The following is a 26,865-nucleotide window of genomic DNA, read 5'->3' on the forward strand; positions in this document are numbered from 1 at the left end:
GGTAAGAGATCCTTTTTTTTAACTGCTGCATAGTATTCCATGGTATAAAAGTACTGATGAACAAAATAGATCCAGAGATATAGAAGCATGGAACAGACTGTGGAATCCCAGAGGGAAAGCAAGGGAGGGTGGGTGGGTGGGGAGAGATCAACCAAACACCTCGTATGCATATATGCATAACCCAGAGACACGGACAATAGGGTGGTGAAGGCCTGGGGGGCGGGGAAGGGAGGATAGAAGAGGTCAGGGCGGGGGAAGAAAGGGGACATATGTAATATTTTCAACCATTAAAAAAAAAAAGGTCACCTACTGTGTGATTCCATTTATGTGAAATGTCCAGAATAAGCAAATCCACTGAGACAGACGTCGACTAGGGGTTGCCAGGACCTGGGAGAGTGGGGACTGAGGGTGACTGGCTGCTGATGGGTATGAAGCGTCTTGTGAGGGGTGAGGAAAATGCTCGGGACTAGACAGTGGTGATGGTTGAACAACTCTGTGAACCACACTGAATCACACGCTTTAACGGGGTGAGTTATATGGTATGTGTATTATATCTAAATAGCAACATTCTGTCTTGGTCTTACCAAAGAGTAAGCTTCACCCTGTCTGTAGCGACCCCACTGTCGTCTGAGACCTGCCCCCCCCCATATTCAGCCTCATCTCCTGCACCCCCTTTTCTTTGTTCTGCTGCTTCCTGCTTCCCTGCAGCTCTGCACCTGAATCCTCTCCCCGGGGGGCAGGCCAGTGGAGCTATGTTCCATCTATAGTTGAAAAGAGTCTGCAGAAGGATTCACAGCGGGAGTTTTTGCTTTCCTTTTTTTCAATCCTAACCCGAGGATATTTTTTCCATTGATCTTTAGAGAGTAGAAGAGAGAAGGGAGGAAGATGGGGGGTGGGGTGGGGAAGAGACAGACATCAATGTGAGACACACTAACTGGTTGCTTCCAGCAGGGGCCAGGGATTGAACCTGCAACTGAGATAGAGGTACGTGCCCTTCACCAGCAATCGAACTCGTGAGCCTTCAGTCCTCAGGCTGACACTCTAACCACGCAGCCAACCCTGCCAGGGCAGTTTTTACTTTTGTTTTCTAACTGAATCAGTTACCCTGAGATTTCACATAAACATCCACATTCTGGCCACGGCAGCTGCCGATCCAAGAGCCACGCTCCTCTTCTTCCCTGGGAGAAGCCGGGTTTTGTTCTGGCTTCTGCTGGGAAAAGCTGGTCCATCCAGTGGAAGAACCGTGGCACCCCCTGCCCTTTGCAGGGACTGGCCTAGGGTGGCTCCTGGAGCAGTCAGAACTCTTAGCCCAGGACTGGCTGTTTGAGCAGAAAACAGTTTTATCATGTGCCAGAGCCACCTGACCACAAAGCTGAGGAAGCTTAAGGCCCAGGGCTCTCCCCTGCGTGCCCGAACGTTCTAGGCTACGTAAGGACGCCCGGCACGGTCAGCAGGCATTTGTGCGTGAATGTTTCTGGGAAACACCCTAAAAAGATGGAGGAGAAAGAACCTCCCACGGTCCAGCACTTTGGTCCATGATTTCTTTACTCATTCGGAGTAACAGCTCACTTTCATACTTAATTTTCCATGTAATGAATTAGATAATCCAAGTGTTTGAATTACAGAGGAGAATTTTAAAGCGGGTATTATAACTGTGCTCAAGGAAGTCAATGAAAATATGCTCACATTGAATGAACAAGTAAGAAATCCCTGTAGAGAAACAGAAACTATTAAAAAAAAAAAAAAAGGACTAAATGGAAATTCCAAAACTAAAAATTCAAATATTTGGAAGGAGGCTGGAAAAGTGAGTGTCCGGAGTTCTACCTTGAAGGAGTAGGATTTTTCAGACATAGCCAGGGATCAAAGGGCACTGACAGTCAGGAAGCCCGTGACACAGTTCCGTTTAGTGAAACAAAATGCAAAGAATGTCCTGCCTTGCGCACTGCTGCCTCACAGAACATGGTGACGCGGGAGCTATGACGGCCACTCTGCAACCCTGCGGGAGCCGTGAGGCACGGGGCTGAGCCAGAGCTCCGACACTCAGATCTGCTGGACAGAGCCCGCAACCCCGCCTCTGGAATGTGTGTTACGTGAGATAACACACCTCTCTGACCTGGGTATTTGTTACCTACAGGCCAAGTCCCTCCTAACCAACACACAGCTTGTCTTGAAATGGAGAGAGACCTGGCAGCACTGGACCTGCCAGCCCTTTGGAGAGCTCGGTCCACAGAGGCAACTGAGCTTGCAAGCCCTGCCCTACCATCTTTCGAGAGATGGGTCACTGGCCCCTATTCTACAAATCACGCCCCAACTCCTGCTCCCACCCATTCCATCTAGCTGGAGTAATCCCCCTTCCTTGCAAGTCCACTGTTTTGCCCTGGCCTCCCTTCCATCTCTTACTGTAGCTGCGCAGCCATCCCGCCCACGGGCCTGCGGCCTCCTGAGGGCAGGAATCTGCCTCCTCATTCCCGACTCTCCCTCTGCCACGCCACCGAGCGAGCTGCTAGAATACAGGACGCCTCGGAGCATGTCTGCTGAATAAATGAATAGACACCCCCTGCATGAAGAACATCAGGGTCCAGGGTATCCCTCCAAGCTCACCAAAAGGAGCTCTAGACGGTTATGTGTGCTTCTCAGTCAGGAAAATCCTTCCCACCACACTCAGTCCAACACTCCAGGGACCCCGCTGCCAGTCTCAGCCCCTCACCTCCAGGACACCTGCACACCGTCACCTCGCAGGAGGCCAGGCGCCTCGCCCTCCCAGGCCAGGGAAGCGCGGTGGGGTAAGACTCCCCAGCGTGGTCTGGGAAGGGCTGCCCGCAACCACGAGCTCCAGGAAAGGGAAGAAATATCCCCAGTTTACAAAGAGAAAGGTCAGGCAGCTTGAAGACTCACACCAATCACAGATCCCGATGGGAGGGGGCCCCCTGGTTCTTCCCTGAGGGCGGTGACCTATGATGAAAGGACACTCAGAGCACCTCAACTTGTCGACGAATCCCAAGGCGCGTGATTCTGTTTGCAGCGACCCTGGGTCGAATGGATCTCGCAAATGCTTTTGGTAGTCTCTCCCGACACTGGCTCTAGGCTCTGGACTTGGCTGGTGTGAGTGCGTGTGTGTGTGTGTGTGTGTGTGTGTGTGTGTGTGTGTGTGATGGTACAAAGCACAGAACATGGAATGGTGATGGTGACTGCACAGCAGTGAGGAGGGTTAGGATGGCAAAACCTATGCTTCTCCAGAACTTCTCACCTTCCCAGACACTGTGCCTATCAAACACGAATTCCCCACCCCGCCTCCCGCTCCCTGGCAACCACCTTCTACTTTCCGTCCCTATACTTTCAATGACTTTAGGGACCTCATATAAAAGGAGTCATATAGCAGTTGTCCTTTTGAATCTGGCTTATTTCACTCAGCATGATGTCCTCATCCGTGTTGTAGCCTGTCGGTTTCCTTCCTTTTCAAGGCTGACTAATGCTCTGTCGCATGTGTATACACACTATTGTCCAGTCACCCACCAGTGGGGTCTTGGGTTGCTCCCACCTTTTGGCTGTTGTGAGTAATGCTGCTGTGAGCCTGCGTGTGAGGACATCTGTTCAAGTCCCTGCAGACAGTTCATTTGTGGACCTGGCCCTTGACTTCTCTGAATCTGTGAAGACTGCACCTTGGGCCTGGAATTCTAGGCTCGTCTATTTGGGAGGGGGCGGGGGGACGGCCCCAGGATGGGCTCTCACGTGGTGCATGAGAAATACTCTGGAGTGGAGGGAGCAGAGCTAAGCCACCTGGGAGCTCAGGAGAGATCCTGGCCCTCCTGACGGAGGCGAATCAAGGACAATGCGGCAAGAAGCAGAGAAGAGTGGGACGGCCTCGGCCTCCCCTCTCTGGGAGGAGACATACCACTGCCCGGAGGAGAGGAGCAGGACAAGGGAGGCCTCTGTTCCCCAAAGGGCAGGCATGCCGCAGAGGTGGCCCCAGAGGCTCCAGAAAGGGCAGCGGGCGCAGGGGCAGAGGTTATGAAAAGGGAGAGGATGCTGAGACTGGCGCTATTCAGAAATCCTCAGAGGGCCCTAGGCGGGGGCAGGGGTCTGGATGCTGTAATTTGACAGCTGGCCCCCGGCTCAGCCAACTCCTAAAACAGGGGAAGCACAAAAGCAGAAGGTCAAAGTGCTGGTGGGGTGTTAATGGTGCATCATGGGTCTCCGACCTTGGCCTTCTGAGCTATGCCGTCAGTGTCTCAGCGGGAGGGTGGGCAGACTCCGGCTAGTGAGCAAAGGCGGGTCTGGACACCTGTCTGGCCCTCTCACTGTCTGTCTGCTGTAAGCAACTTGCAACTGGCTACATGATATTGCTTTTGGTGCCAAAGTGTCTGGGTTCAGGTACGAAACGGTGACAGCCTGGGAAGCGTGCAGCCACTGGAGGGAAAAGCAATTGCTCCTGTGAACTCAGAACTTCTGGAAGTGTAAGGGTGACTCATGTGCACCCCTTCACTGTCAGGGCCAAGACAGACGTGAGGCTCTCCTCCAGACCAAACTCGGGCCTCGCTGCTGGTGGGCATGGCTCCCGCCCCTGGTTAACCCAACCCCAGGAGCTTCCCTGACCTGATGTAGAAGTTCAGAAAGAACTGTCCCCTTAAATCCAGAGAACTGCCTTCTAGACTGTTCTGAGATCCCGTCTGTGAGGTCAGCCTGGGCTTGGCCACAGTGACATTCCCCTGAGGCCAGATCCAGGTGCCACGGAGCCTGTCGGCTCAGCTTTCTATGAATGCTGATGCCAGAGCCAAAGATGGCCCCGTCTCCACAGCCTGGTGACACAGCGTCCCCCCAGCGCCCCCTGGCACCTCCCCTGCAGCCGGTGCAGGAGACTGGGAGCTGTGAAATGGTGACCCCACACCCTGGTACTGACCAGACGGACGAAAGAGACCATCCACGCTGAGATCCCACAGGAGACCAAAGGCGCCTGAGGAAATTTCTGGAGGCCATGCCAGCAGCTGGGAGGAGAAACAACAGGTGGCCGGTCACTCCTATGCGTTACAGCACACACCTTTACTGCTCCGTCACATAAGTCCATCCAGTCCTCACACGCCCATGCGGGACACGGATACTGTCATTACTGCCATCTTACAGAGGAGGAAACCACGCTCAGATGGGCGAGCAGCTTCCCAGGTCACCCAGCTAGTACGGGCAAAGCCAGGATGCAACCCGGTCTATGTGACTTGAACCTCCTACTCCGTCCACCTCCCTGTGCGGGAGTCTTGTCCTGCCCCTCACTTCCTGCTGTCACGGCTGGGCCCCTCCAGGCAGGGGGCTAGTGCAGGAAAGAGAAAGAGCTTGAAAGTCAGCTGGACAATGACAGGCCGGCCCCTCTTTGTGATCCCCCATCACGTCCAGGTCGGTGCCTTAACTTCCGTCGTCTGAGACGGCCATCTCAGACGTTCGGGGCACGCAGGGGAGAGCCCTGGGCCTTAACTTCCATCGTCTCAGACGGCCGTCATCTGAGACGGACGGCTGCACTCAGTGCAGACCCTCCAACAACCTGGGCTGGGGTGGGGGCGGCAGGTCACCCATTGACTCAAACGCCCTGGGATCCTTACTTGAAGGCTCCTTGACTCTGAGGGTTGAAGGGACCAAAATTCTGCTACTCTGAAGCTGCCCGTTCTGGCATACTGATTTTAAGCTGTTTGTTAAAAGACTCAGAAAGAACCTCTGACCCTCCTCCCTTTCCTGCCCAAGAGACTCAGACAGACAAAGCTGCTCCAGGAAGGAGACCTTAGGATGTCGCCTGAGCCTGATGTGAATGACGTGTGGTGCCCGCAGGGCCTGGGAGCTACACTGTCTATGAACCACCGTCTCTGGGTTGTCTAGCAAGAGCTTTCCTGCCAGGTGCGATCTGCTCTTCCTCGACTACCTGTGAGTCAGCCATTCTCACTTCTGGACTCTAATACCCCATTCCCTCTTGTCTCCTTTGCCCAAAAATGTCTTATATACCTGATGTTGCCTCACTGTCTTCGGAATTCCATGCCTATGTGAATTTCCCAGGCACATGCATTAAGCTTTGTTTTTCTCTGTTAACCTGTTCGTTTGATTATTAGCCCAGCCAGAAGAACTTGGAAGGTGGGAGGAAAAGTATTAATATTTTTTAGCCCCGCAGGCGCACAAGCTGGGCATCTGGGGTGAGTGGCATGGAGAGCACTCGCCCCGACCGTGCCATGTGGCCTGAGGACACCCACATCCAGCCATGCTGCCCGTGAACCGCCCTCCTGAGTGCTGAGAAAAGGACACTGAGGTGGACGCCCTGGGCACAGCCCCTTTCAGGACAAGGCCCCACCCAGGGCTCAGTGCTGTTGCTGCCTGAGGGCCCTGAGCCAGTCCCTCTGGACATTAACCTTGGATGAAGGGAGTGCCTCACCCAAGGTCACACCCCCTCTCCAAGTGCAGCCTTTATCTGATAACTGGCCTAGGCTGGGGTCCAAAGGCCTGCACCCCTTGCCTCCATTGGGATAACTCTAAAGGTCCCCCCAGTTCCAGAAGCCCCTGTAGGACTGGCTGTGACCTCTCTTGCATTTGCTTTGACTCCGCCCAGGCCTTTTTCTCTCTCTCCCTCCCAGGGTAGCTGCTGGGAGTGACGCACACCCCCACCCTCTTCCCAGAAATCTGCTGGGAAATCACGTCTCAGAGCCAGCTTCCTGGGATCTGACCTAAGACACCAGAACTCTGCCGCCGCCTCCTCCTCCTCCTCCTCCTCCTCCTCCTCCTCCTCCTCCTCCTCCCCCCCTCATAATTTCTCATAACTTCTTTTTTCATAGCTGGACATCTGATTGTTTCCCAACAAGAATATAAATTCAGAGCATGTGATACCTGCTTTTGTCCACGTCCCCAGCAAGGCTCACTGGGCAGGTATACACTAGGGCTCTAGTAACGAGTTCACGTAGTTCATGAGCACCGAGGCCAAAGTCTATTCACCCAGTGCCCGCTGTGTACCCAACTGCAGCCCCTGGGAGGAGCCCGGAGGGTGGCAGCAGGGCCTGAGGATGTCCTTTCCAAAGCAACAGCCAGTGAGAGGCTGGGGAGGTCTGCTCTGCTCACCCACACGACTGAGTCAGCCACAGGTGTGCCGGGAGCCGGGGGCAGCCCGGGGACCCTGCTCACCCAGCTGCCTTTGATTGGATGGAGTGGGGTTGGGGGTGTCACTTAACCCCTCTTAGTCCAATCAGACTCTCCTTCCTGAGATTTACTTGGCCATGGAGTCTGCAGAGTAGAGAAAAGCTGAGATCTTTCCTAGGATCCCAATCCTTCTCCATCCTCGTTCCTGCTCCTCCTGAAGACCCCACAAACGACCCCTACACCTTTCTAAGAGTCTCCTCAGCAGCTTCAGGGAGCCCCATGGATTTCTGCCTCTTGCAGTCAGAGTCCCCGTAATAGTGAGGCTCAGAAGTATGCTGAGCACAGGGCCACATTCTGGGCAGGCACCCGGGACGCCAGTCCCCAAGCCCTTCCATCCCCAGAGCTCAGTATAGCAGGTCCTTAGCCGATGTCTACGGATGAATGGTGCTGCTACTGTGGGGAAGTGTTACAACTGCAAGAAAGCCCAAACCTCAGAAGTGAAATGGCAGAGTCCCCGTGAAGGCCTGCAGTGTGACCACATGACAGCCACATGGCCACTTGGCTCCTTCCTGAAGATGGAGAACTGGAGCCTCTCCCTAACACTCCTTCCACAAGGTGCCAGGCCCCGGGCAGAGCCATGGGGACCATCCAAACAAGGCAGGTCACAGGACTTCATTTAACCTCCTCATGGGACTCTCAGCCCCAGTTCACAGACTACAAAACTGAGGCCTAGGCTGACACTAGCTACCCTGCCCAAGGTCACACAGCAGGAAGTGGCGAGGAGGAATGCAGCAGTCTGGCCTCAGGGCTGGTGCCTCTGTCCTATGGTTCCCTGGGGTGACGGAGGTGGGAGAGGAGACTGGGCAGGGGTAGCTCACTCCTCCCAGGACTTACGGACAGGGAAGGCCGTCCACACCGTGCCAGGGTCACACAAGGACCCTCTGTGGGCAACGTCTCAGACGAGCCCTTTGTGCCTCCCAATGCCCGATTGTGTGTTTTGTCATATACTGTGCGTGGAGCACAGAGACGCTGCCCTGGCTGGGAGCAGAGAAGAATGGCCACACTGTTCCCTGTCACTGGCCCACCATTCCCACAGGGCCTGGGGGAGGGACAAGGGCAGCAGCCACACACAATAGCCCCAGGCACCAAGGGTGCCTCTTCCCTCTGGGGCAGGGAGGGGCACTGGGAGGAGAGAGCTGGAGGGCTCCTCCTGGAAGGCAGCCAGGCAGCAAGGACTTCCTTGTCCAATCGCCCTGGATGCTGCTCTCCTGTACAGCTGGGATCCTGGCTCCAACGTGCAGGAAGGAGACCAGGTGGAGCTTCTGACCTGCCCTCCGGGACAGGGACGGTCCGGTCCTGGGCAGGTGCCAAGGCTGGCCGCGTTCACATCTCAGCAGCTGGTGCCCGGGCTGTCCCTGCTGGCTCTCACCCTCTTCCTCAGGCCCAGGGGCAACCAGCGGGGCAGAAAGGGGCAGGCGCAGCTGCTCTGGGCTTCCCCTGCTGACTACACCCACAGAAGAGGCAGACGCTCAACACCTGAGCAACCCCAGCTTGAAATTCACGAGCCCCCCACACTTCCAGGGTCTCCAGGCCATGGCGGGCCCTGAGCCAAGCCCTGAGACTTGGAGTAGAGATGAGCTGGGACACGGGAGGCACCTGTGGAGTAGCAGGGACAGAACCACAGAGAGAACTTTGGGGGCACAGGCAGCACCCTGCGAGGCACATGCTCTGGGTGACAGACCACAGGCCGGTCCCAGCATCTCCCCAGTGATGCCATCACAGGCCTTCCTCCTCTTGCCTCAGAGGAACAAACCCAGAAGCAGCCCAGACCTGAGGAGGACAAGGCATGCCCCCACCCCCCCCCTCCCCCTCCCTCCCCGCCCCGCGGCTGTGCCCGGCTGTAGGCCGGAACGCTCCCGCCACCTGGTGGCAGGCCTGGGTCCTCACCTGGAACAGCCACCGGAGCAGGGGCGCAGGGCAGCCAGGCCGGTGCAGGTAGAGGTTGCTCAGGAGGCCACTGCGCAGGAAGGAGAGCTGCTGGGCCCGCGGGGAGCTGCGGGGCAGAGGAGCCAGGTTAGGGGGCTTCCTTAACACCCGTCTCAGTAAAACGGGGTGGGGGATTCTCGCGTTTCAGCCCCACCAGGTGCTAGAATCACGTCAGTCATCGCTATGGACAAACACGTTTGTAGAGCCCTGGATGCAAGCAGCCGCGAGGGCAAAACCGCTCTCATCAGAATGACTTGCTCCCCGTGAGCACCTCTCACAGAGCGTTAAACACGCTGTCCTTCCCACGGGACAGAGGGGGACCGAGGTGTTCACAGGCTGACGGGGGGATCCGAGGCAGCTCAGGGGAGAAGGGCTGGTCACAGCCTCAGCCTAGGGCCCCACCGTCGGGCAGAGTTACCACAGGGCCCACGTGGGCCAGCATCCGGACTCGGATTACACGGGGCTTTTCTGCCTGGGCTGTTTTTCCGATACAAAGGGGACACCTGAGAAGATGGGGGAATAATAGAAAGGGGCCGGAGGCAGGGAAATTCTGGGAAGCAAATCACAAACAAGGGTGCCGCTGAGGACTCCAGAAACCGCGTAAGCAGCAGCGACCCGCGTCCAGGGGACTGGCACCCAGTCACCACCTGCCTGTGGCCCGAACCCGAGCCCCACTCGGGACACATCCTAACAGGAGCCTCCAAATCCCACTGCCGCATGGAGAGGAGCCCGAGCCCACCGGCCTGCTGGCCACCCTGTGACCAGGAGCTGAACCGCTCCAGGTGGCTAGGGCCCCGGGAAGGAGCTCCGGGAGCCACTTCGGAGGGTCGCTGGCTTCCTCCCTGGGAGGCTGGGCAGGGGAGCCCTCCTGCTGCTGCCTCTGTGAGACCCCTTCGCTCTCGGCATAGCCCTAAAGGCAATGAATATGGATTCCAGGAGATGGGGATGGAATTTCCCGTTGTTCTTGCTTTGATGGCCAGGCCCCCGCAAAGATTTTGGACAGCATTTAAAATCATGACTCCAGATAGAAAGTCCTCGGTCAGCCCACCCTTCTCCTTTTACAAAGGACATATTTTAATCTGTGAGGCACGGAATGCTCCAGAACAAAGGTTCTCCTCCAAGCCAAGATGCTGTCTCCTTGAGTATGTCCAGGCAATTTACAGATTGTTTATATTTTCCAAGTCATTTAAGTTCAGAGGAGAAAGCAGCTTTCCCCCTGTGTTTGTGAAGTTGACGGCTCTAAAACAGACCTTTATTTGTTCGTGAAACATGTGTGTGCCCCGGGGCTGCTGGTGCACCGCTCGGCTCCATGCGCTTGGTCACATGGACACTTTCATGGACTGACCCCATGATGCCCACGTGGTCAAGCACAGAACCCCGGATGCAGGCAATACCCAGGCAAACAATGTCTGGAGGACCTCACAGACCAGCAGGACTTGGCCAGGGGCCACGTGGCAAGGAGGCTGGTGCTCCGGGGACTCTTAGGAGACTGTGGCATTCTGTTGGGGGGCATCCTGCCCATTTCTCAATAGGGGGACTGACCGTACAAGCCCCTGTTGGCTCAATCGATGCATTTCCAACCGCTGCTCCAAGGGAGCGACACCCTCGGGTGGCAACGTCTCCCTTCTGCCTCGCCCACCTTGCAGCGCAGTTTCTGCCACAGGAATGACCAGGCTGCCTCTGGGCTCACGGCTGCCGAGTCAGGGTTAGTCTGTAAGACCAGCAGCAAGAGATGGCAGCAAGGGTGGCCCAGGGCGCCCGGAGCGAGTGGCTTTAGGAACTCTGTGCCCAGGGCTGGGCCACAAGTGCTGCTTCACCCCGCGGATTCACAGGCTGCCCCTGCAGCGGAAGGGACAGGTGAGACACGAGTGACCTCCCGCTCGGTGGAAGGGCGGGAGGGCCTCGCTGCACGGCGCCCAGATGGGAGCAGGAGGGAGAGCCGCAGCAGTACCTGGGAGGAAAGGGGAGGGGCTGGAGGTGTGTGCTGAACGCTCAAACATGTGGGTCACAGATTCCGTGGTTGTTAGATTTGCCAAAACCCTTGCCACGTCTACAAATCAAGAACTCGGACGCGGGGTGGCTAAGCCAATGCTACGGTCAGCAGTTATGCGGACAATGAGCAGGGCGGAGGGAGCCTCGGTCACAGCAGATGCCGCGCGGCCTGGCTGAACACAAAGCCACACTGTCCACCCCGGGGTCCCAGTAGGGAGGTTCTCGCCAGGACATGGAGCAGCCAGTCAGGAAACTGCTGATGCCCAGCCCCGTGGCAGGGACGGAGGGCCCGGGAGCTGAGGGAAGGAAGGGGAGTCAGCCCCAAAGGAGAACTGCACAAAACAAGGGACGGCACCAAAGGGCCGGCGTGGACCCACCCGTGGGTGCTGGGCAGAGCTCCGGCCTCTGCGTGGACGTCCATGCCTGAGAGTGCCTCGCCACCAGTCCTCCAGCCTTCCCTCCCTCCACCTCCCGCAGCAGTCCCAGAGGGCAGCCTCTCCGTGCCTCGGGGATCCCACGCTGGCGGAGGCATAAACACAGTGCAGCTATTTATACAGTATCAGTTTCTGCGCCCGTGCCAAGTTACTCAAATGGAAGTTTAACGGCCTCCTCGGAGAACAGAAAGGCAGAGTGCTCAGAGCCTTCATCTCTGCTCTTCTCTTTCTTGCTTTCCTTTGTCAAAGTGAAGCCGCATCACCAGTCAGAGCAGGGACCCCAGCGACAGCCCTGCCTGTGGGCTCTGTATTTTCAGGGACAGTTGCAGCCAGGGGGTGGCTCAGTCCTGCCCACTCTCTAACAACTGGATTTATTTCACAGGCTTCAGCCCCAGCATGCCAGGAAGAGGAGGTCCTGGCAAAGCGAGGGCTGGGCCTCGGAGATCCGGTGCCCACGCAGCTCGGACCCGCCCACGTTCTCCTGTTAAACGATTCACGAGCGAGGCCCTGGCCTGCGCACCAGGCGCCTCACCCGCAGGACACCCCCATGCACACTGCGGGGCCAGGGGAGCACCCTGAATAATTCAGCGGGCAGCCCCCACCTTCCCTGGAGCTGCCTCCTGGCCGGGAGTGGGCACGTCCCGAAGCTTCCACTCAGGGCATCGGATTTCCTGTTGAACTGCTGTCCAGGGAGGAGGAAAAAGTTCAGCCCGGCACCAACTCTGTCAGGAAGGCATGTGCCTTTGGTCCCAGGGAACTGCGCGGAGGCCACACGTCCAGCTGGGTGATGGGCCAGCTTGCTCATCCAGGAGATGGCCGGGCCACCTCCGGTGCCACAGCTGCGGGCTTAGACCCTGTGCAGGCCCGGTCCCGGGGACGTGCCGGCCGCGGCGCTCGGCCACCCGCTTGCTCTGCCGCCTGAGACAAACAGCTTGCTTACTCGGTGCCAAGGTTTCCCCTGGTGAACAGTGGGGAGAAAGATAATCCTCCTTTTCACAGAAGGGCAAGAAGCGACTCTATTTCTGGACGTGATTTTTATGGAGGCATTCACTTTTTCTCCCCTCAAATGATAAAAATGTTCAGAAAGTCTGGAAAACACAGGAGTATAAGGAGGACAGTTACCATGACCGGCAATCACAGTGTTAGCTGTCTGTACGGCAGGAAATGGAAACACTGCTTTTTTGAGATCAAGTGATCTTTTATTCTTCCTCCATTTTCGTGTTTCCGGCTGAACACAACGGGATAATTATTAAAGGGCCAGTATTCTCCGCTCTTGTGTCTGAACTTGAAGTCCTTGGCAAAAACAGGAACTAAAAGATGGCCCCAAGGCTAATTGGTGACCTTCAGGAAGCAGCCCTTCCCCACGGCGGAGCAGGGGCCCGGACCAGAGCGCCCTCACTTAGGGACTTGCAGGCTGGCAAGGCCGCACTGTCCACTGTCGTTAGCATGCCTCAGGCAGGAGGGCCTGCATTCCTCCCTCCCAGGGAGCCGGCCAGCCACCTGGCCCCATTTGGCAGGGCCGCTCAGATCCAGGTCACTGCTCCGTGGGCCAGCTCATCGGTCCAACACTTCCTGCGGACCGTAGCCCGGGGCAGGCGTCCTGCTGTTGGCACAAACCGTGAGGCTGTTCAGGAAGCCGCCTTCCTTTCCCCTGTCCTCCCCGCCCCACTCCTGCCCGGCCTGTTCGCTATCCCCTCCTTTCTCCAGCTCCACTATCTTTCCTCTTCTCCCTTCATTCCTTTTCCCCTTTTCATCATCTCTTTATTAGATACATTTTCAATTTGGTAAAGTGAACCTTCATCAATATTCATTCGCTCAGGCCAAACCACCTCACATCACACCCAGGGGTATATTCCAGACCTCCAGACAGACACGTGTGTGTAAGAACGCTGTTGTAACAGGGGAAGGAGGGAACAGCCTGCCCGCCACGCGACGAGGACGGCACCAGTGCAGAGCAGCAGCATTCCTGAGCAGCGTTCGCTGTCTGCCGGCTGCAGTGTCTGCGTCCTGATGCGAACAACATGTAGAAAACTTCTATAAGACAATCGAGGGAATCTCAACATTGACTGATAAGAAGCTACTATATTTTTTAGGTGCAATAATGGCATTGATGTAACATCTAACGATAGAATCCTGCTTTTAGAGACACAAACTGAAGTATGTATGGATTAAATTATGTGTGTCTGGGATTTGCCTAAAGACAACCCAAGGGGACAATGCTAGTTAGTGGGCAGGAGTAGAGACGGAACAAGATGAGCTTTGAGTTGATAATTGTTGAAGTTGATGCCGGGCACATGAGGCACATTATACTGCTCTCTCTACTGTAATGTATGTTTGAAACTTTCCATGATACTCAGTTTTAAAGGAAACACATCAAAATGTTATCTATTATTTAAAAAGTAGATTTAGAATTAATGAAACAGACACAAGGAAGCCCCAAACAACTGGAAAAGAGAACAAGATTCCTGGGTTCAAGTCCTAACGTGGCCGAAGGGGCCACAGAGGCAGCCTGACCTTGTGAGCTGGTGGGCCAGCTGCCTCCGCTCCAGCTCCTGGCGGCCCGCACCGCACCCAGGGATGGCTGCGCACTGCGTCCTGCGGCTCTCTCTTTCTTCCGTGTATGAACTCACAATTGCAAGTATTGCATGTTACTGTCATGAAGTTTTTTTTAAGCCTTAAAAAGCAACATAGTCAGTGCTTATGTGATAACGATCGTGAACTTCCTTCCCAGGGAAGAGGAACAAGCTGTCCTGACATTACACACAGTGCCTCCTGGCCGGACACACTCCCAGCGTTAGCGCACACAGACTGACGCAGGGCCTCGGGAGTGGCTGGCAGCGACGGCGCATGCTCTGGAAACTGCTAGCTGGCCCAGAAGTGGCTCCAGTGCTGGTGGAGACATAACTCCAAAGGCCTGTAGGATGACTGTGATTAAGGCTGTTTGATGAAGCTCAGGTGTGAGGGGGAAAGGCAATATGAGTACATAAATACACAGGCTAATATTTACTGAAATGTAAGATTTAAAAATTAAATATTGTTAAGACACTGTGGCTTTCATCTACATCTCTAAAAGTCGACACCTCCAAATGGGCCAAAACACGGCTTTGGATTGCCTCCTTTGGGGTGGTCCTAATCAGGGGCTCCATGGGGAGGGGCCCGGTCATGCCGCACAGACTCTTACCTGAGGAACAGCCTTTCCAGGTGGTTATGGGGCTCCAGGTGCGAAGAGTCCAGGTCGCAAGGCAGGGGGTGATGCCTGGGTAGAAACACGGCCTCTCCTGGATGGACTGAGGGGATGACCTCCAGGGACACGGAGCACCTCTCCACCAGCGTCCTGGCAAGCAAGGGTGGGAGAGCCGGTCAGCAGGCACACCTGGTCTGCAGCTGGGGCCTGGGGAGCTGAGGGGAGGGGGGTGGAACTGAACCAGGGGGACAGCGCCACCTGCTGACGGAGAAGAACCCCTGAGATGTAGACTAAGGCAGCGGTCACCAACCTTTCGGACCTCACGGACCACCAGTGGTCCGGGAACCACCGGTTGGCGATCGCTGGACTAAGGAGCCCCCTCTTTCACTGTGTCGTACACCTGACCCCTCCGTGAGCCTCAGTCCACGGGCTAGAGGCTCTGGTGACAACCCCAGCCCCACCCGTCAGCTCTTTTCAGTCCCAATGTTCATGGAGCGCCCACCATGTGCAGTGCCAGGTGCTGGAGGATGAATCAGTGCCCTTGCACTTCCCAGTGCCCTCCAGCAGGTGGACAGGCCAGAGCCCAGACCTGGGTCAGCCAGGGTCAGGGAGGGCATCCTCGCCATGAAGGAGCCCAGGCTCTTCCTCCGGGCAGCGGTCCTCAAGCTCCGTGATCAGGAGGACTCCCCGGGAAGCTGCTAAAATGCAGATGCCCAGGCCCCGCCTTCCCTGTGAGTCTGACTGAGTAGGTCAGAGAGCAGGGAGAAGAAGAGGGGATACCATCCAACTATGTCGGGAGGGTACACACGTCAGTCCCGTCACTGCATGAAGAGGGAATGGGGAAAGGGAGGCAGTGGGATGGTTCCTGGGAGTGAGGTGGCTGCACCACAATGCGGGTGGAAGAGCAAGCTGCAGAACAGAAAGTGTGTGTGCACATGTGTGCGTGTGTAGGTATACACACACTCATGAATGCATGCAGTACCCCACCCCCCACCCCCAATATCTGGTACATGCAACTATGACCAAGGGTCAGTCCTGGGCAGCAGAATTTGGAAAAAAGGAGGCATTTCCTATTTACTTCATACAACAGTCACAGCAACAAATTAAAGCAGCTACGGTCCTGCATGCCCTCCCTCCCAGAGGACTGCCCCCACCCAGGGTCCCAGCCGGGCTGAGGCTGTGAGCTCGGAGTGGGTAGCACTTGGGGCTCCCGTTAGGATCTGGGACACAGCAGCTGGCACTGGAGGCGGAGAGCGAGGTGGCTGCCCGCTGCTGGCCAGGTGAGCTCTCTCACAGTGCCAGGCGACCACGGTCAGGGGATGACCAGAATTGCAGGCTGCCCTGAGGGTGGAACAGCACAAAGGGGTGACATCACGCTGGGAGATTCTGACCCTGCAGCCTCTGGAAGCAGCCTGGGAAAACCGCCACACAGATGGTAAAACAATTTTCTGTTTTACTCATTTCTTTGCCATTTGAGATTAATCTCTTCGCTGTTTGAATATTCAAAGTTGCTTTTGTAATTAAAAAAATGCATAAATTATTAAAAGTCTGCAAGAAGTAGGCTTACCTACAAAAAGGTCTTAACCTTGTCCCCAAACCACTGTTCAAAGGGACTTTTGTGATATTAACTCTAACATCTGTCTGTCATTCAGAGTTCCGGGATGACCCGCACACATCTAATCGAGGGCTTCCTGTGCAGCCCAGAACTGAGGATAAAGGATGCTGTTGTGGTTGGAATGTCCTCCCTCCCCCACCCCAGCACACACACAAGGTCTTTCAACTTGAAGAAATAGGAATGTAGGACGTCGTCCATTTAAATACTGGCCAGTCCTTCGCGTGCGAGCAGATGATCTGCTCAGGATGCTCAGGGTCCCTTCTGAGGGCAACTGTGGTTCTATGAGTCACAGGCGACTTGTCTGCCAGAGGAGACCGGGCCCCCCTCAGCTCACCCCCTCCAGACCTACGCTCCTCCACACGCCATACCCGACTCAGGGAGGGAAGAGGCTGCTGGCTTTGTGTATCAGGGAGTCATTTTCTTTGAAGCAGAGAATTGAACTGTCCCGTCAAAATGATCCCACATCAAAACCACCACCTCAAAGTGGCTATTGTCAAAGGCTTTCTCAAAGTCCAGCTTGAAAATGTCACGTGCCCAGAAAAGTATCAGCGATTTCCAAGCCTGAAACCCCTTCTGTCTTAAACCAGTTGCCCAGATAACTCCCTTCCTGCTAGGACTTAAACATATCCGAGCGTGGCTTCTGTAGTCCTGAGTGCCCATGGCAGGAAGGCAGAGCTAGAGTAATGCTTCTTGCTGCAGGGATTTTTAAAAGGTTCAATTCCAAGGCTATCTGTCCAGCGAGTGGGGAACCTGGAAACCAAATCCAGAGGCCCCAACACAGAGAGAGCAGTGCTCCATCACCTGTGCCGCCACCAAGGCCTCCACCCCTGAGGTTCCGTTCCCACGCTCAGCACACAGCCCCTTCCCTCAGGGTCCCTGGGCAGCGCGTGAGCAGTGCTCAGCCCATCTGACCACTTGGCTCTGCATAGGGAGGACTGGCACCGGGCAGGGGGCAGGGACCCCGAACCTCTACCAGGTCTGCGGTGCCGCCTGCCAGTTCTGACTGAGGCTTTAAGGCAGCACAGCCACTCACATGTCTGCGGGGCGTTCCGCCACACAGCAGAGCTGAGTCCTTAGACAGACTGAATGGCCTGCAGAGCCTGAAATATTTACCGTTTGCACACTTCCCAGTAAGTGTGCTGAGCCCTGATCTAGTCCTGAGGTGACTGGTTACCGAGAAAATTGCAGAAAAAAGCAAACAGCCCACCAAGGTGTCGCTCATAATAACCTCTGGCCAAGAAGCATAACGTGGAGGCCCTGAGGAGTCCGTGTGCTTTCGCTCAACATCCTCAGTAAGGGGGTGCCGAACGCACACTCCGCCTGCCACTGCAAACCAACACGGGACAACAGCACTCAGACTCAGGAAAAGGCAAAGCCTGCCCTGGCCGGTGTGGCTCCGTGGTTAGAGCGTCGGCCTGTGCACCAGTCAGGAACATGTACCTGGGTTGCAGGTTCGATCCCTAGCCCCGGTTGGGGTGCGTGTGGGAGGCAACCAATCAATGTGTCTTTCTTTTCCCCTACCTTCCCCTCTCTCTTAAAAACCAGTGGGAAAATATCCTCAGGAGCGGACTGACAAAGAAGAAAAGGCAAAGCCTGGACAGCCACAGTCGGGGTGTGCTGACCAACTTTCGCCCTCACATGGCTGAGATGGCTCCCCTCCGGCAGCCGGAGGGAGGGCGGGAGGAAGAAAGGAAAGAAGGGCAAGACAGAGATCTATCCTGACTCCCCGCCCCCCTCCAGCTACGGCCCAGTTTTCTCTTTGTTCTGCTCCTGTTCTCCTAGGAACCTGTTCCATCAGGTTTGCCCAAAGCCACCCACCAGAGTTGCTCTTGTCAAGGTCAGCGTGGCCTCTATGTTGGGCCTTGGGCCCGTGTCTTCTCTTTATAAATGGCTCCCCAAGTCATCTCACCCAGTTTTGTGGCTTTAAATGTCATTTGTATATAGAAACTCCCAAGTTTGCCTTTCCAGACATGGCATCCTAGCTGCCTCCTTGATCCTGCCTCTGGATCCCCCAAAAGAACTCTCAATCCCACCCCACCCCACCCCATAGCCCTTAGTCTTACCCCAGACAACTCCCTTCTGTTAGCTCAGGCCAAACCCTTCTGGCCCCTTTGATTAATTAACTCCCCTCCCCCCGTCCCCCGTCTCTCCTTGACACCGCTCGCCTCTTCCAGGGCTCTGCATAAAAGTCATCTGCTCGGCGGGGGGGGGGGTCTTCCCCAACCCCTCATCCCAAACCTCCCAGCACCCCCAACAGTCCCAATGCCCCTCCCCAGTTTATCCTTTCTCATTAGCGCCTGTCACGTGGCTTCACCCAGCTGGTTCACTGTTCGTCTCCCTGCCCTAAAGGCAAGTGATATGAGGGCAGAGATGTCCGCCTGGCTTTGTTCCCGCTGCGTCCCGAGTCTGTTACAGAGCCTGGATGGGTGAATGGATGGAAGGATGGACAGACACATGGATGAACACAACGGGATAGCCTGAAGGTGGATTCAGTTGTGGTCCTTGGGCCTCTCCTCTGAGACCGGCACCGATGAGTCCCCCGCACGGCAGCACGGAGAGAAGCCACCTTCTTTCCCCAGTGGGGACAGGGGACAGTGCCATGTGGCTGCATGCTCCCCTTTAAAGGCAGTTTCCATTTAGGCTGCAGTTTTGTGTAGTTATCGTCCCAAGAGTAGGTTCCATAAATGTGGGCAGACAAGTGGGGCCGAGCAGGCCACGTTTTGGATCTGTGTCCTCAAAGGCCCGCACTAGACCTGACACACAGCTGGTGAATAAATATTTCTCAGTGAATGTGGGTTTAAGGGAAGGCGACCCGAGAACTCATAAAGGACACAAATCACAGGCTAAAATTGTTCAAAACCCAGAGTGTGACGGACTAAATCCTTTGCGTGAAGAGGTGGGTGAAGGGGTCCTTCCCCCCATATCCTCCCCACCTCTGCCTGCTCCTCCTCGTACCCTCCCCAGTGCCCCCCTGTGCCCCTGGGTGCCCACCCCCACCTGTGCCCCTCCCTATAGCCCCCCCCCTCTTCCCATGTCTGCCCCCCACCACCTGTACTCGGGTGTGAGAGGCACGGCCTCCTCATGGAGATCCAAGGAGTCATGATCAGCGGGGTCTTGCAGGAGCAGCTCCCCCGGCTCCGGCTCCAGGGCCTGTTCCCTGCAGGGAGATGAGAGCCACCAGGTCAGTGCTGTTCCTCAGGGTCATCCAGCCGTCACTGGGCTGCAGGGACACCTAGAAGGAGGGGCCGGGCAGCCGAAATGCCCGCCTCAAAAACTTCCATCTTGGCGCTCTCCCTCCAGGGAGCACGCTCGTGCTATCTGCTTTCCCCTCTCCTTCCCCACAGACAAGCACCCCCTAATCTCTAAGGGACCTCATGAAACTTGCAACCAGGGGAGCAGTGTGCAGCTCTTCCCAGGCTCACCCCCTGGACCTGCCTCCAAGGCCCCCTTTTCTCTGACTTCCCAGTGAGCCGGGCAGCCCAGCCTGGGCTCCCCTGTGGCTTCTATGCCCTTCTTTGTTTCACTCTCCTAAGTATATTTTTGTTGCAATCAATGAATTCTTCCTTGCTTTTCTGCAAAAAAAAAAAAAACACAAAAAAAACACAAAACAACAAAAACACACACAACAAAAACACACCAAAAAACCCCCAAAACTTCTACCTTTATGGGGGGCGGAACTGCACTGCATTGACTGAATCGTCTCTGAATGTGCAGAGAGGAGCAGACAGGCCTGAAAGGAGACGATTTCTGCCCTGGCCAGTGTGGCTTAGTTAGTTGGAGCGCTGTCGCGTAGACCGAAATGTCACAGGTTTGATTCCCACTCTGGGCACATACTCAGGCTGTGGGTTCAATCCCGTCAAGGTGGATGCAGGAAACAGTCGGGCAACCTTCCTCTCTCTCTAAAATCAATAAAAGCATGTCCTCCAGTGAGGGCTAAAAAAATTACAAAAGAAGACGTGTTGCACTACACACTTAAAGTGTGCTTTTATTTAATTTTCATTTTTATTTTAAATATATTTTTATTGATTTCAGAGAGGAAGGAAGAGGGAGAGAGAATCATCGATGGGCTGCCTCCTTGCAAGCCCCGCAATGGGGATCGAGCCCACAACCCAGGCCTGTGCCCTGACCAGGAAGGGGTGCCTTGACCTCCTGGTTCATAGGTTGATGCTCAACCACCGAGCCAGGCCGGCTGGGCTAACGTGTGCTTGTATTAGTGGACCTTGTTTTGGCATCTGCTCACTTTTTAGCACATCACGCCTGCGCCCAGCCACACTGGCCAGGAGAAGCCCGTGCCCACGGCTGCCGCTTCCTGCCTCTCCGCCTCCAAGGGCGGCCTCCAGACCTTCCTCCCGCTCCCTGTGCCTCAGCCGCAGAGGCCTGCAGCCACGTTTCCCCACCGGCCCCTGAGCACTTCACAGTCAAACCTCAATTCTCCAACGTTCCCAACCAAGCTGTTCACAGAAAAAAATGTCTTGGTTGTCGACCCAAACTTCAGTTTTCGGCCTAACAACCCTTTCCAGCTGATGCCTCAGCCGGACCAAAAGCATCTCTCAGGCCACAAACACAGGAGAGAATGCTTTTGTTGCTGGCAAAATAGAGATTAGCACAGTTTTAAAACATAAAGAGGCCACCAAGAGTGCTAATGTTGCTAAGGGTGTAAAAGTGCTCACAAAACAATCACAGGCCATTGAAAAGGTAGAAAAACTTGTTGATTTAGATAAACAAAAAGCAGTTAGCTGGTGATAGCATTTCCGAGGCATTGATATATGAAAAATTCATTTAAGGCTAGTAGAGGGTGGTTCAATAAATTTAAGAAAAGAAGTGTTTATTTGTAGATTAAACAGTATATTGGATGTGCACTGTATATAAGAAAGGTTAATTCCGAAACCGGTGTGGCTCAGTGGATAGAGCGTCGGCCTTCGGACTCAAGGGTCCTGGGTTCGATTCCGGTCAAGGGCATGTACCTTGGTTGCGGGCACATCCCCAGTGGTGGGTGTGCAAGAGGCAGCTGATCGATGTTTCTCTCTCATCGATGTTTCTAACTCTCTATCCCTCTCTCTTCCTCTCTGTAAAAAATCAATAAAATATATATTAAAAAAAAACAAAAAAAAACGGAATCATTTGAGGTCTGGAATGGATTAATTCAATTTACAGTATTTTTTGTTTTGTTTTGTTAATCCTCACACTAAAGATATTTTTCCATTCTTGTTTTTTTTTTTTTTTGTAGAGATAGTGGGAGAGAGGGAGGGAGTGAGGGAGGGAGGAGAGAGAGAGAGAGAGGGGGGAGAGAGAGAGAGAGAGCAAGTGAATGAGAGAAACATCAATGTGAGAGAGAACATCAATTGCTTGTCTCCCACATGAGCCCTGACGGGGGCCAGGGATTGAACCTATAACCCAAGTATGTGCCCTTGACCAGGAATTAAACCCAAGACCCTTAGGTGCTTGGGCCGCGGTTCTAACTACCAAGCAACACCGACCAGAGCTCAATTTACATATTCCTAATGGGGAAAATGATTCGGTTTTTGAACAAATCACTTCTCGAACAGCCTTCCAGAACAAACTAAGTTAGAGAACTGAGGTTCCCCTGTACTTCCCTTTCCAACCGGCCCCACCACAGGCCCTGCTGCCAACCATTACATTGCCTGAGCCCCTCCTCCCTCACCGGCTCCAGCCTTCTCTGTCCTCGGCTGTCCTTGTCCCTGGGCTGTTGAGGGAGTCCTGACTCCCCAGCCCTTGCCCTGCCCCTCCCAGGGCTTGCCCTGGCTCTGCCCATAGGTTCTAGCTCTGAGACTTGTACCTGCAGCCTGGGCCTCTGTCTTGAGTGCAGATCCCCCTAGCTAGCCACTCACTGGATGATGTCTGGCTAAATGTACTCATGCCCGTTGGACGCCCCAGGTCCAGTTCTAAACCCCTCTTTCCCACAAAGGCGCCCCTTCTCATCACCAGTCGCCCTACTTCCTCTCACCCTTCCCATCCACCTCCATGATGCATCCGGAGCTCTTTCTCAAACATGCGGGCAACCGCATCACTACCTGCCTAGACCTCCCCGGTGACCATCTGGCGTTCGTGAGGCCTCTCAGGACCCAGCTGCCGTTCGCGGCTTGGCTGCAGCTCCACTCTGGCACCAAGAATCCCAGTCCTGGCCACCTATATGTGTGGTCACCTCCGCTGCCCTCCCAGATATTCTAACCCTCTGAGGTTCAAGGACAAGGACACCTCTGAGGAGCCATTCCTGATCTCCAGGTGCCACTCTTCCAGCCCCCTCCACAGCAGCTTGATGGCACAGGGAACAAAGAATCAGGGTGTTAATTCCCAGGTGGGCAGGGGCTGCATGGTCTCTGTACACCCGGCACTGGTCAGGGCCCAGTGCAGAGCGAGAACCTCCCAGTGCAAAAGAGTCAGTGTCTCCAACACCACCCCTGCCTCCCTAAGGGACATCACTTTGGCCTTTAAAAGGAACTTCTTCGTGAGATAAGGCTCACTGTAACCCCAGGAGCCGGCACACGTGAACTAGATGGCGTGCTATGGGAAAGTGAGCAAAGCGTGCGTCAGGGTTGGCGCAGAGCGGCAGTGGGAAGTGATGCCTCTCTGGGAGGCAGGAGGCAGGCTGCACACCCATCAGAACCAGCGCCTTCTCTGCCTCTAACACAGGAAAGGGAACGGAGAGACCAGCTCCCCCGCTTCTCCAAACTGGCAGGACCTGGGGAGAAGAGTCAGGATGGGAAGAGGAGCCGGGACGTGGGCTCTGTAATGGGCAGGGGGGTGGACGTTCTGGGGCTCTCTGCTTGGCCATGCCCTCCTCTGACCTGGCTGCTGTTCTCCGTGTTCGTTATTAATTCAGCACAGGGCACTGGGGCGGGGGCAGGGGAGGGGCTCACTGGGGGGGAGGTGGGCGGCTTTAGCCTGGGAGGCATTTGATCTGAGTCAGAGGGTGAGCCCTGTGAAGGTACTGCCAAGCCCACAGACATGGACAGCCCGTGATGGACCCTTCCCTGCACTCACCTCTTCTCCTGCAGCAAGTAATCTGAGCTGTTGACATAGCTTTCTGAGCCCTCAGCGGTGAGCTGGAGAACAGGACATGGAATGGGGAAGAGAGAGAAAGACAAAGTAGAGGGAAACACGATAAATTTTAATCCAAAGTACGCTCTTTATCTTGTTTACTATTCTGAGTAGGCAACCCATTCATCTGACTAAAAAATAAAAAAACATGAGGGCGTACAGTAAAACGCCCTACCCGCAGGCGTGCTATCAGAGCGATTCTGTGCACAGGCAAGCAAACAGACCTGCCACAGAGCCCTCTCAGCACGGAGGGGAGCACACCTGGGCCCCCCGCACGCACTGGGTGCACTTAACAGTACGCCTTGAGGGTCATTCCATATCAATACTACAGGGATAACTTCAGAAATACTCTCAGGGCGCCCCCGATATGTGGCCGGAACCTAACTCATCAGCTCCCCAGTGGTGGGCATTTCAGTGACTGACAATCTTGGACTGTCAGACACCCGAATCTCTGTTCTTAGAATACATTTCCTTACGTGTCCCCACAGTCTACCTAGCAACAGGAGTTTGCTCCCCTGGTGAAGCTCATCGCAGAAGTGTCCATTCAGGACTCCAGATCCACAGGACCACAGCCAGCCCAGCCTCTGCGCCTGATTAGCCCTGCCCCGGCTCCAAGGTCCTTCTCTGCGGCCACATCCCAACCACATCCTTAAAGGCCCCACCGCCAAGCCACCCTTCAGCAAGAGCGAGGAGTGGAAATAAAGGGAGGGCACCCTAGCCTTTGGAGCCCAAGCCGAGGGGGATTAGGGCTGAGGAGGGACGGTGCAAAGGCGGTGGTGAAAGGGCAGCTGGGGCATGGCCAAGGAGTGGCCAAAAGAAGTGGCCTGTGGTGACAGAGGCAGGTGATCAAAGAGGGGCAGTGAGGAGAGGAGGCCACTGCTTACCCCAGTGCCGGTCCCCGCCGCAGCCTGCTGGCTGGGGCCTGCCGTGCTCCAGAGCCGCTCCTCCCGTGAGGCCAGGTCCTCCACGGGGCCCGAGGCCTGGGGCTCTTGCTCTAGCTCCACGGGCACCGAGCAGGCCAGTCTCCTGAGGCCCTCAGGCCCCACCGTGCCCACACACCTGCGGGCTAGGGCCCCCCTGCCAGATTTCGGTGCCCAGGGAGTCAGAAATGTGACATGTGGGGGGCTCCAATGGGTGGGAGCCACATCCCTCGTGGCCCTCGAGGTCAGAAACGTGACACGCGGGGGGCTCCAGTCGGCGGGGAGCATGTCTCCTGTGGCCTGCATCTTGGGCTTCTTCGACAAGTTGGGAGCTGGAGCTGAGTTGGGGCTGCAGAGGCGCTGGGTGGGCTGGCAGACCCCCTGGCGTAGGGGATGGTCGAAGCCACTGTGCTTCAGGTTGGGCAGAAGGATGGGGATTGCGGCAGCTGCCTGGACCCCTGTGGACAGGATGAGTACTGCAGTATCCCACCTGACTGCCACCATCCCGCCATGCTGGGTGAGGAGAGGGGGCAACTCTGGATTGCAAGATGCAAGGGGGGCCCTGGCCGGTGTGGCTCAGTTGGCTGAGCATTACCCTGTGCACCAGGTCGCCAATTCAATTCCTGTTGGGCCACATGCCAGGGTTGTGGGCTCGATCTGGTGTGCAAGAGGCAGCCGATAGTTGTCTGTCTGTCTGTCTGTCTGTCTCTCTCTCTCTTTCTTCCTCTCACTCTAAAATCAGTAATAACATATTTTTAAAAATGATGCAAGGAGAAACCTCAGCCATGGGTTTTCCACTCCCTTGTGGCCCCAAACCTCAGGAGAGCTCTACCTCTGCAGGTGAGAGACACCTACCTTCAGTCTGAGGAAGGGCTGGCACAGTCTTCTGGGACCTGGCCATCTGGAAGCTTCTGGGAGTTCTGTCCTGGAAGGAACCGCTGGTCAGGGGAGGGGAGGGGGACCTCCAGAAGAAAGCTCATGTTCTGGGGCCCAGCTCACCCAGGGACTAAGCACATGCACCACAAAGATCAAGTTGCTGAGTTGATGGGGGCTCAATCTGGCCTCTCTTTTCAAGGATGTGATGGGCAAGTGTAAGGACATCAACTTTTTAAGCACCTGCAGAAAATGAAAACTAGCATGGCTCAGCAGGAAAATCGTGTTCTGAGATGACATCTTGAGCACCTTGCTTTGATGTCACCCCTGTCCAGCTCTTTGCCCACAAGGGGTGGGGCATGACTGTCCCAGCACCAACACAGGCCTAGTACTCAGTAGGGCTCGGTGCATGAATGATTTAGTGAATGAATGAATGAATGAATGAATGATTTAAACAGACCCCGGGTCTGGTCCAACAAGCCTCCTCCAGTATTAGGGGCTGCCTGTCCCCAGCAAAGATGGACCATGCCATTTACACAGACGTCTCTCATACATCAAGCCCAGGCTCAGGTAAATGAAAATGCAGGTGAAAAGCTAATGCCTGAACAAGCTTAAGAGCCTAATGGTCAAAAAAATCAACAGTTTACAGAAAAACAAACACTAAATCAATAAGGGTTCAAACTCAACAATATTGCAATAAATTGAAATCAATATGACAGTGAAGTATTATTCAATAATAATCAGAAAATTTAAAAAAATTGTAACAAATGTTGACATGCATGGCTGTTAGTTAGCACTATAAGATGGATTATTCTTTTTAGAGGGCAATCTATCAATATAAAAATAACTGTAAAAATGTCCATATCTGAGAGCAGGGAACCCCCCCAAATCTGTCCTGTCCCTTCACAAAAGCAACAAGTAAGCTGGCAATAACTGTCAGAACCAATATGTACACAACTTCGGAACCTAATGAAAAACTAACTGCAGCCAGGGGAATGCTTCATGAAAAAAGGAGCTGCTAAATTTCAGAAAGATTACAATCTGGCTTTTGAAGGTACCCGCCAATCATTCCAGCTCAGAGGCAGACCTGGGACTGTGTTCCTGGTATGGTTTTCTGGTGCTGGAGGGGGGGTGGGTACAAACAATCTTAAAGAATTATTGGTGTGTGTTTTGACCTGTCTGTCTAGTGGCTCCCTGATGGATCAGTTCATGGCCTTGACTTTTTTTTTTTTACCCCCTTCAGAACTTTCTCAGGGCTGAAGTGGCCTCCTGGCTAGCATTTGTCAAAAGTGTTTAAATACGGATCTACTAGCTACAGCCAGCTGGGGCAAGAGATAATAGATGGGGCAAGCATCAGAGAGACTGAACAGCCTGAAAAGGAAGAGGCTGAGAGGAAGGAAGAATAAAGAATCTGAAAGACTTCCACATAAGCCAGAGTCTAGAAGGCCGCATGTGAGCCCAGGGCTGATGCATGCTCAGGAAATACTTGAGAAGACTGCCAGCTTTCACCCCTGGCTGATGGTCAGGCTCCACATAATCAAGAAGTGAAGGCTAGGGGAGAACCAAGATGCAGGCATAGGTAAACACCTGTACTTGCTGCCTCTCACAACCACATCAAAACAACAACTAAAAGACAAAACAACTGCATCAAGAACCGCAGGAAAGCTGACTGAATAGAACAGTGATGGGCAACCTTTTGAGCTTGGT

General features: G+C 54.8%; 1 protein-coding gene across 3 annotated transcripts in view; it reads right to left on the reverse strand.

Moving 5' to 3' along the window:
- Positions 1-26,865, reverse strand: part of FAM178B (family with sequence similarity 178 member B) — a 109,019-nt gene that overhangs the window by 62,471 nt on the left and 19,683 nt on the right. The window contains exons 2-8 of one of the 3 annotated variants that reach the window (XM_054727997.1): positions 25,141-25,210; positions 24,250-24,743; positions 23,309-23,370; positions 19,356-19,463; positions 14,689-14,841; positions 9,043-9,148; positions 4,898-4,982 (exon numbers count right to left, since the gene is read on the reverse strand). In XM_054727997.1, the coding sequence (XP_054583972.1) occupies positions 4,898-4,982; positions 9,043-9,148; positions 14,689-14,841; positions 19,356-19,463; positions 23,309-23,370; positions 24,250-24,743; positions 25,141-25,186 (1,054 nt within the window). In that variant the 5' untranslated portion in view covers positions 25,187-25,210. The remainder of the gene's footprint in view (positions 1-4,897; positions 4,983-9,042; positions 9,149-14,688; positions 14,842-19,355; positions 19,464-23,308; positions 23,371-24,249; positions 24,744-25,140; positions 25,211-26,865) is intronic. The other 2 variants (XM_028132719.2, XM_054727998.1) reach the window with 2 other exon arrangements.

The sequence above is a fragment of the Eptesicus fuscus genome, chromosome 16 (assembly GCF_027574615.1).
Source record: "Eptesicus fuscus isolate TK198812 chromosome 16, DD_ASM_mEF_20220401, whole genome shotgun sequence".
Classification (NCBI taxonomy): Eukaryota; Metazoa; Chordata; class Mammalia; order Chiroptera; family Vespertilionidae; genus Eptesicus; species Eptesicus fuscus.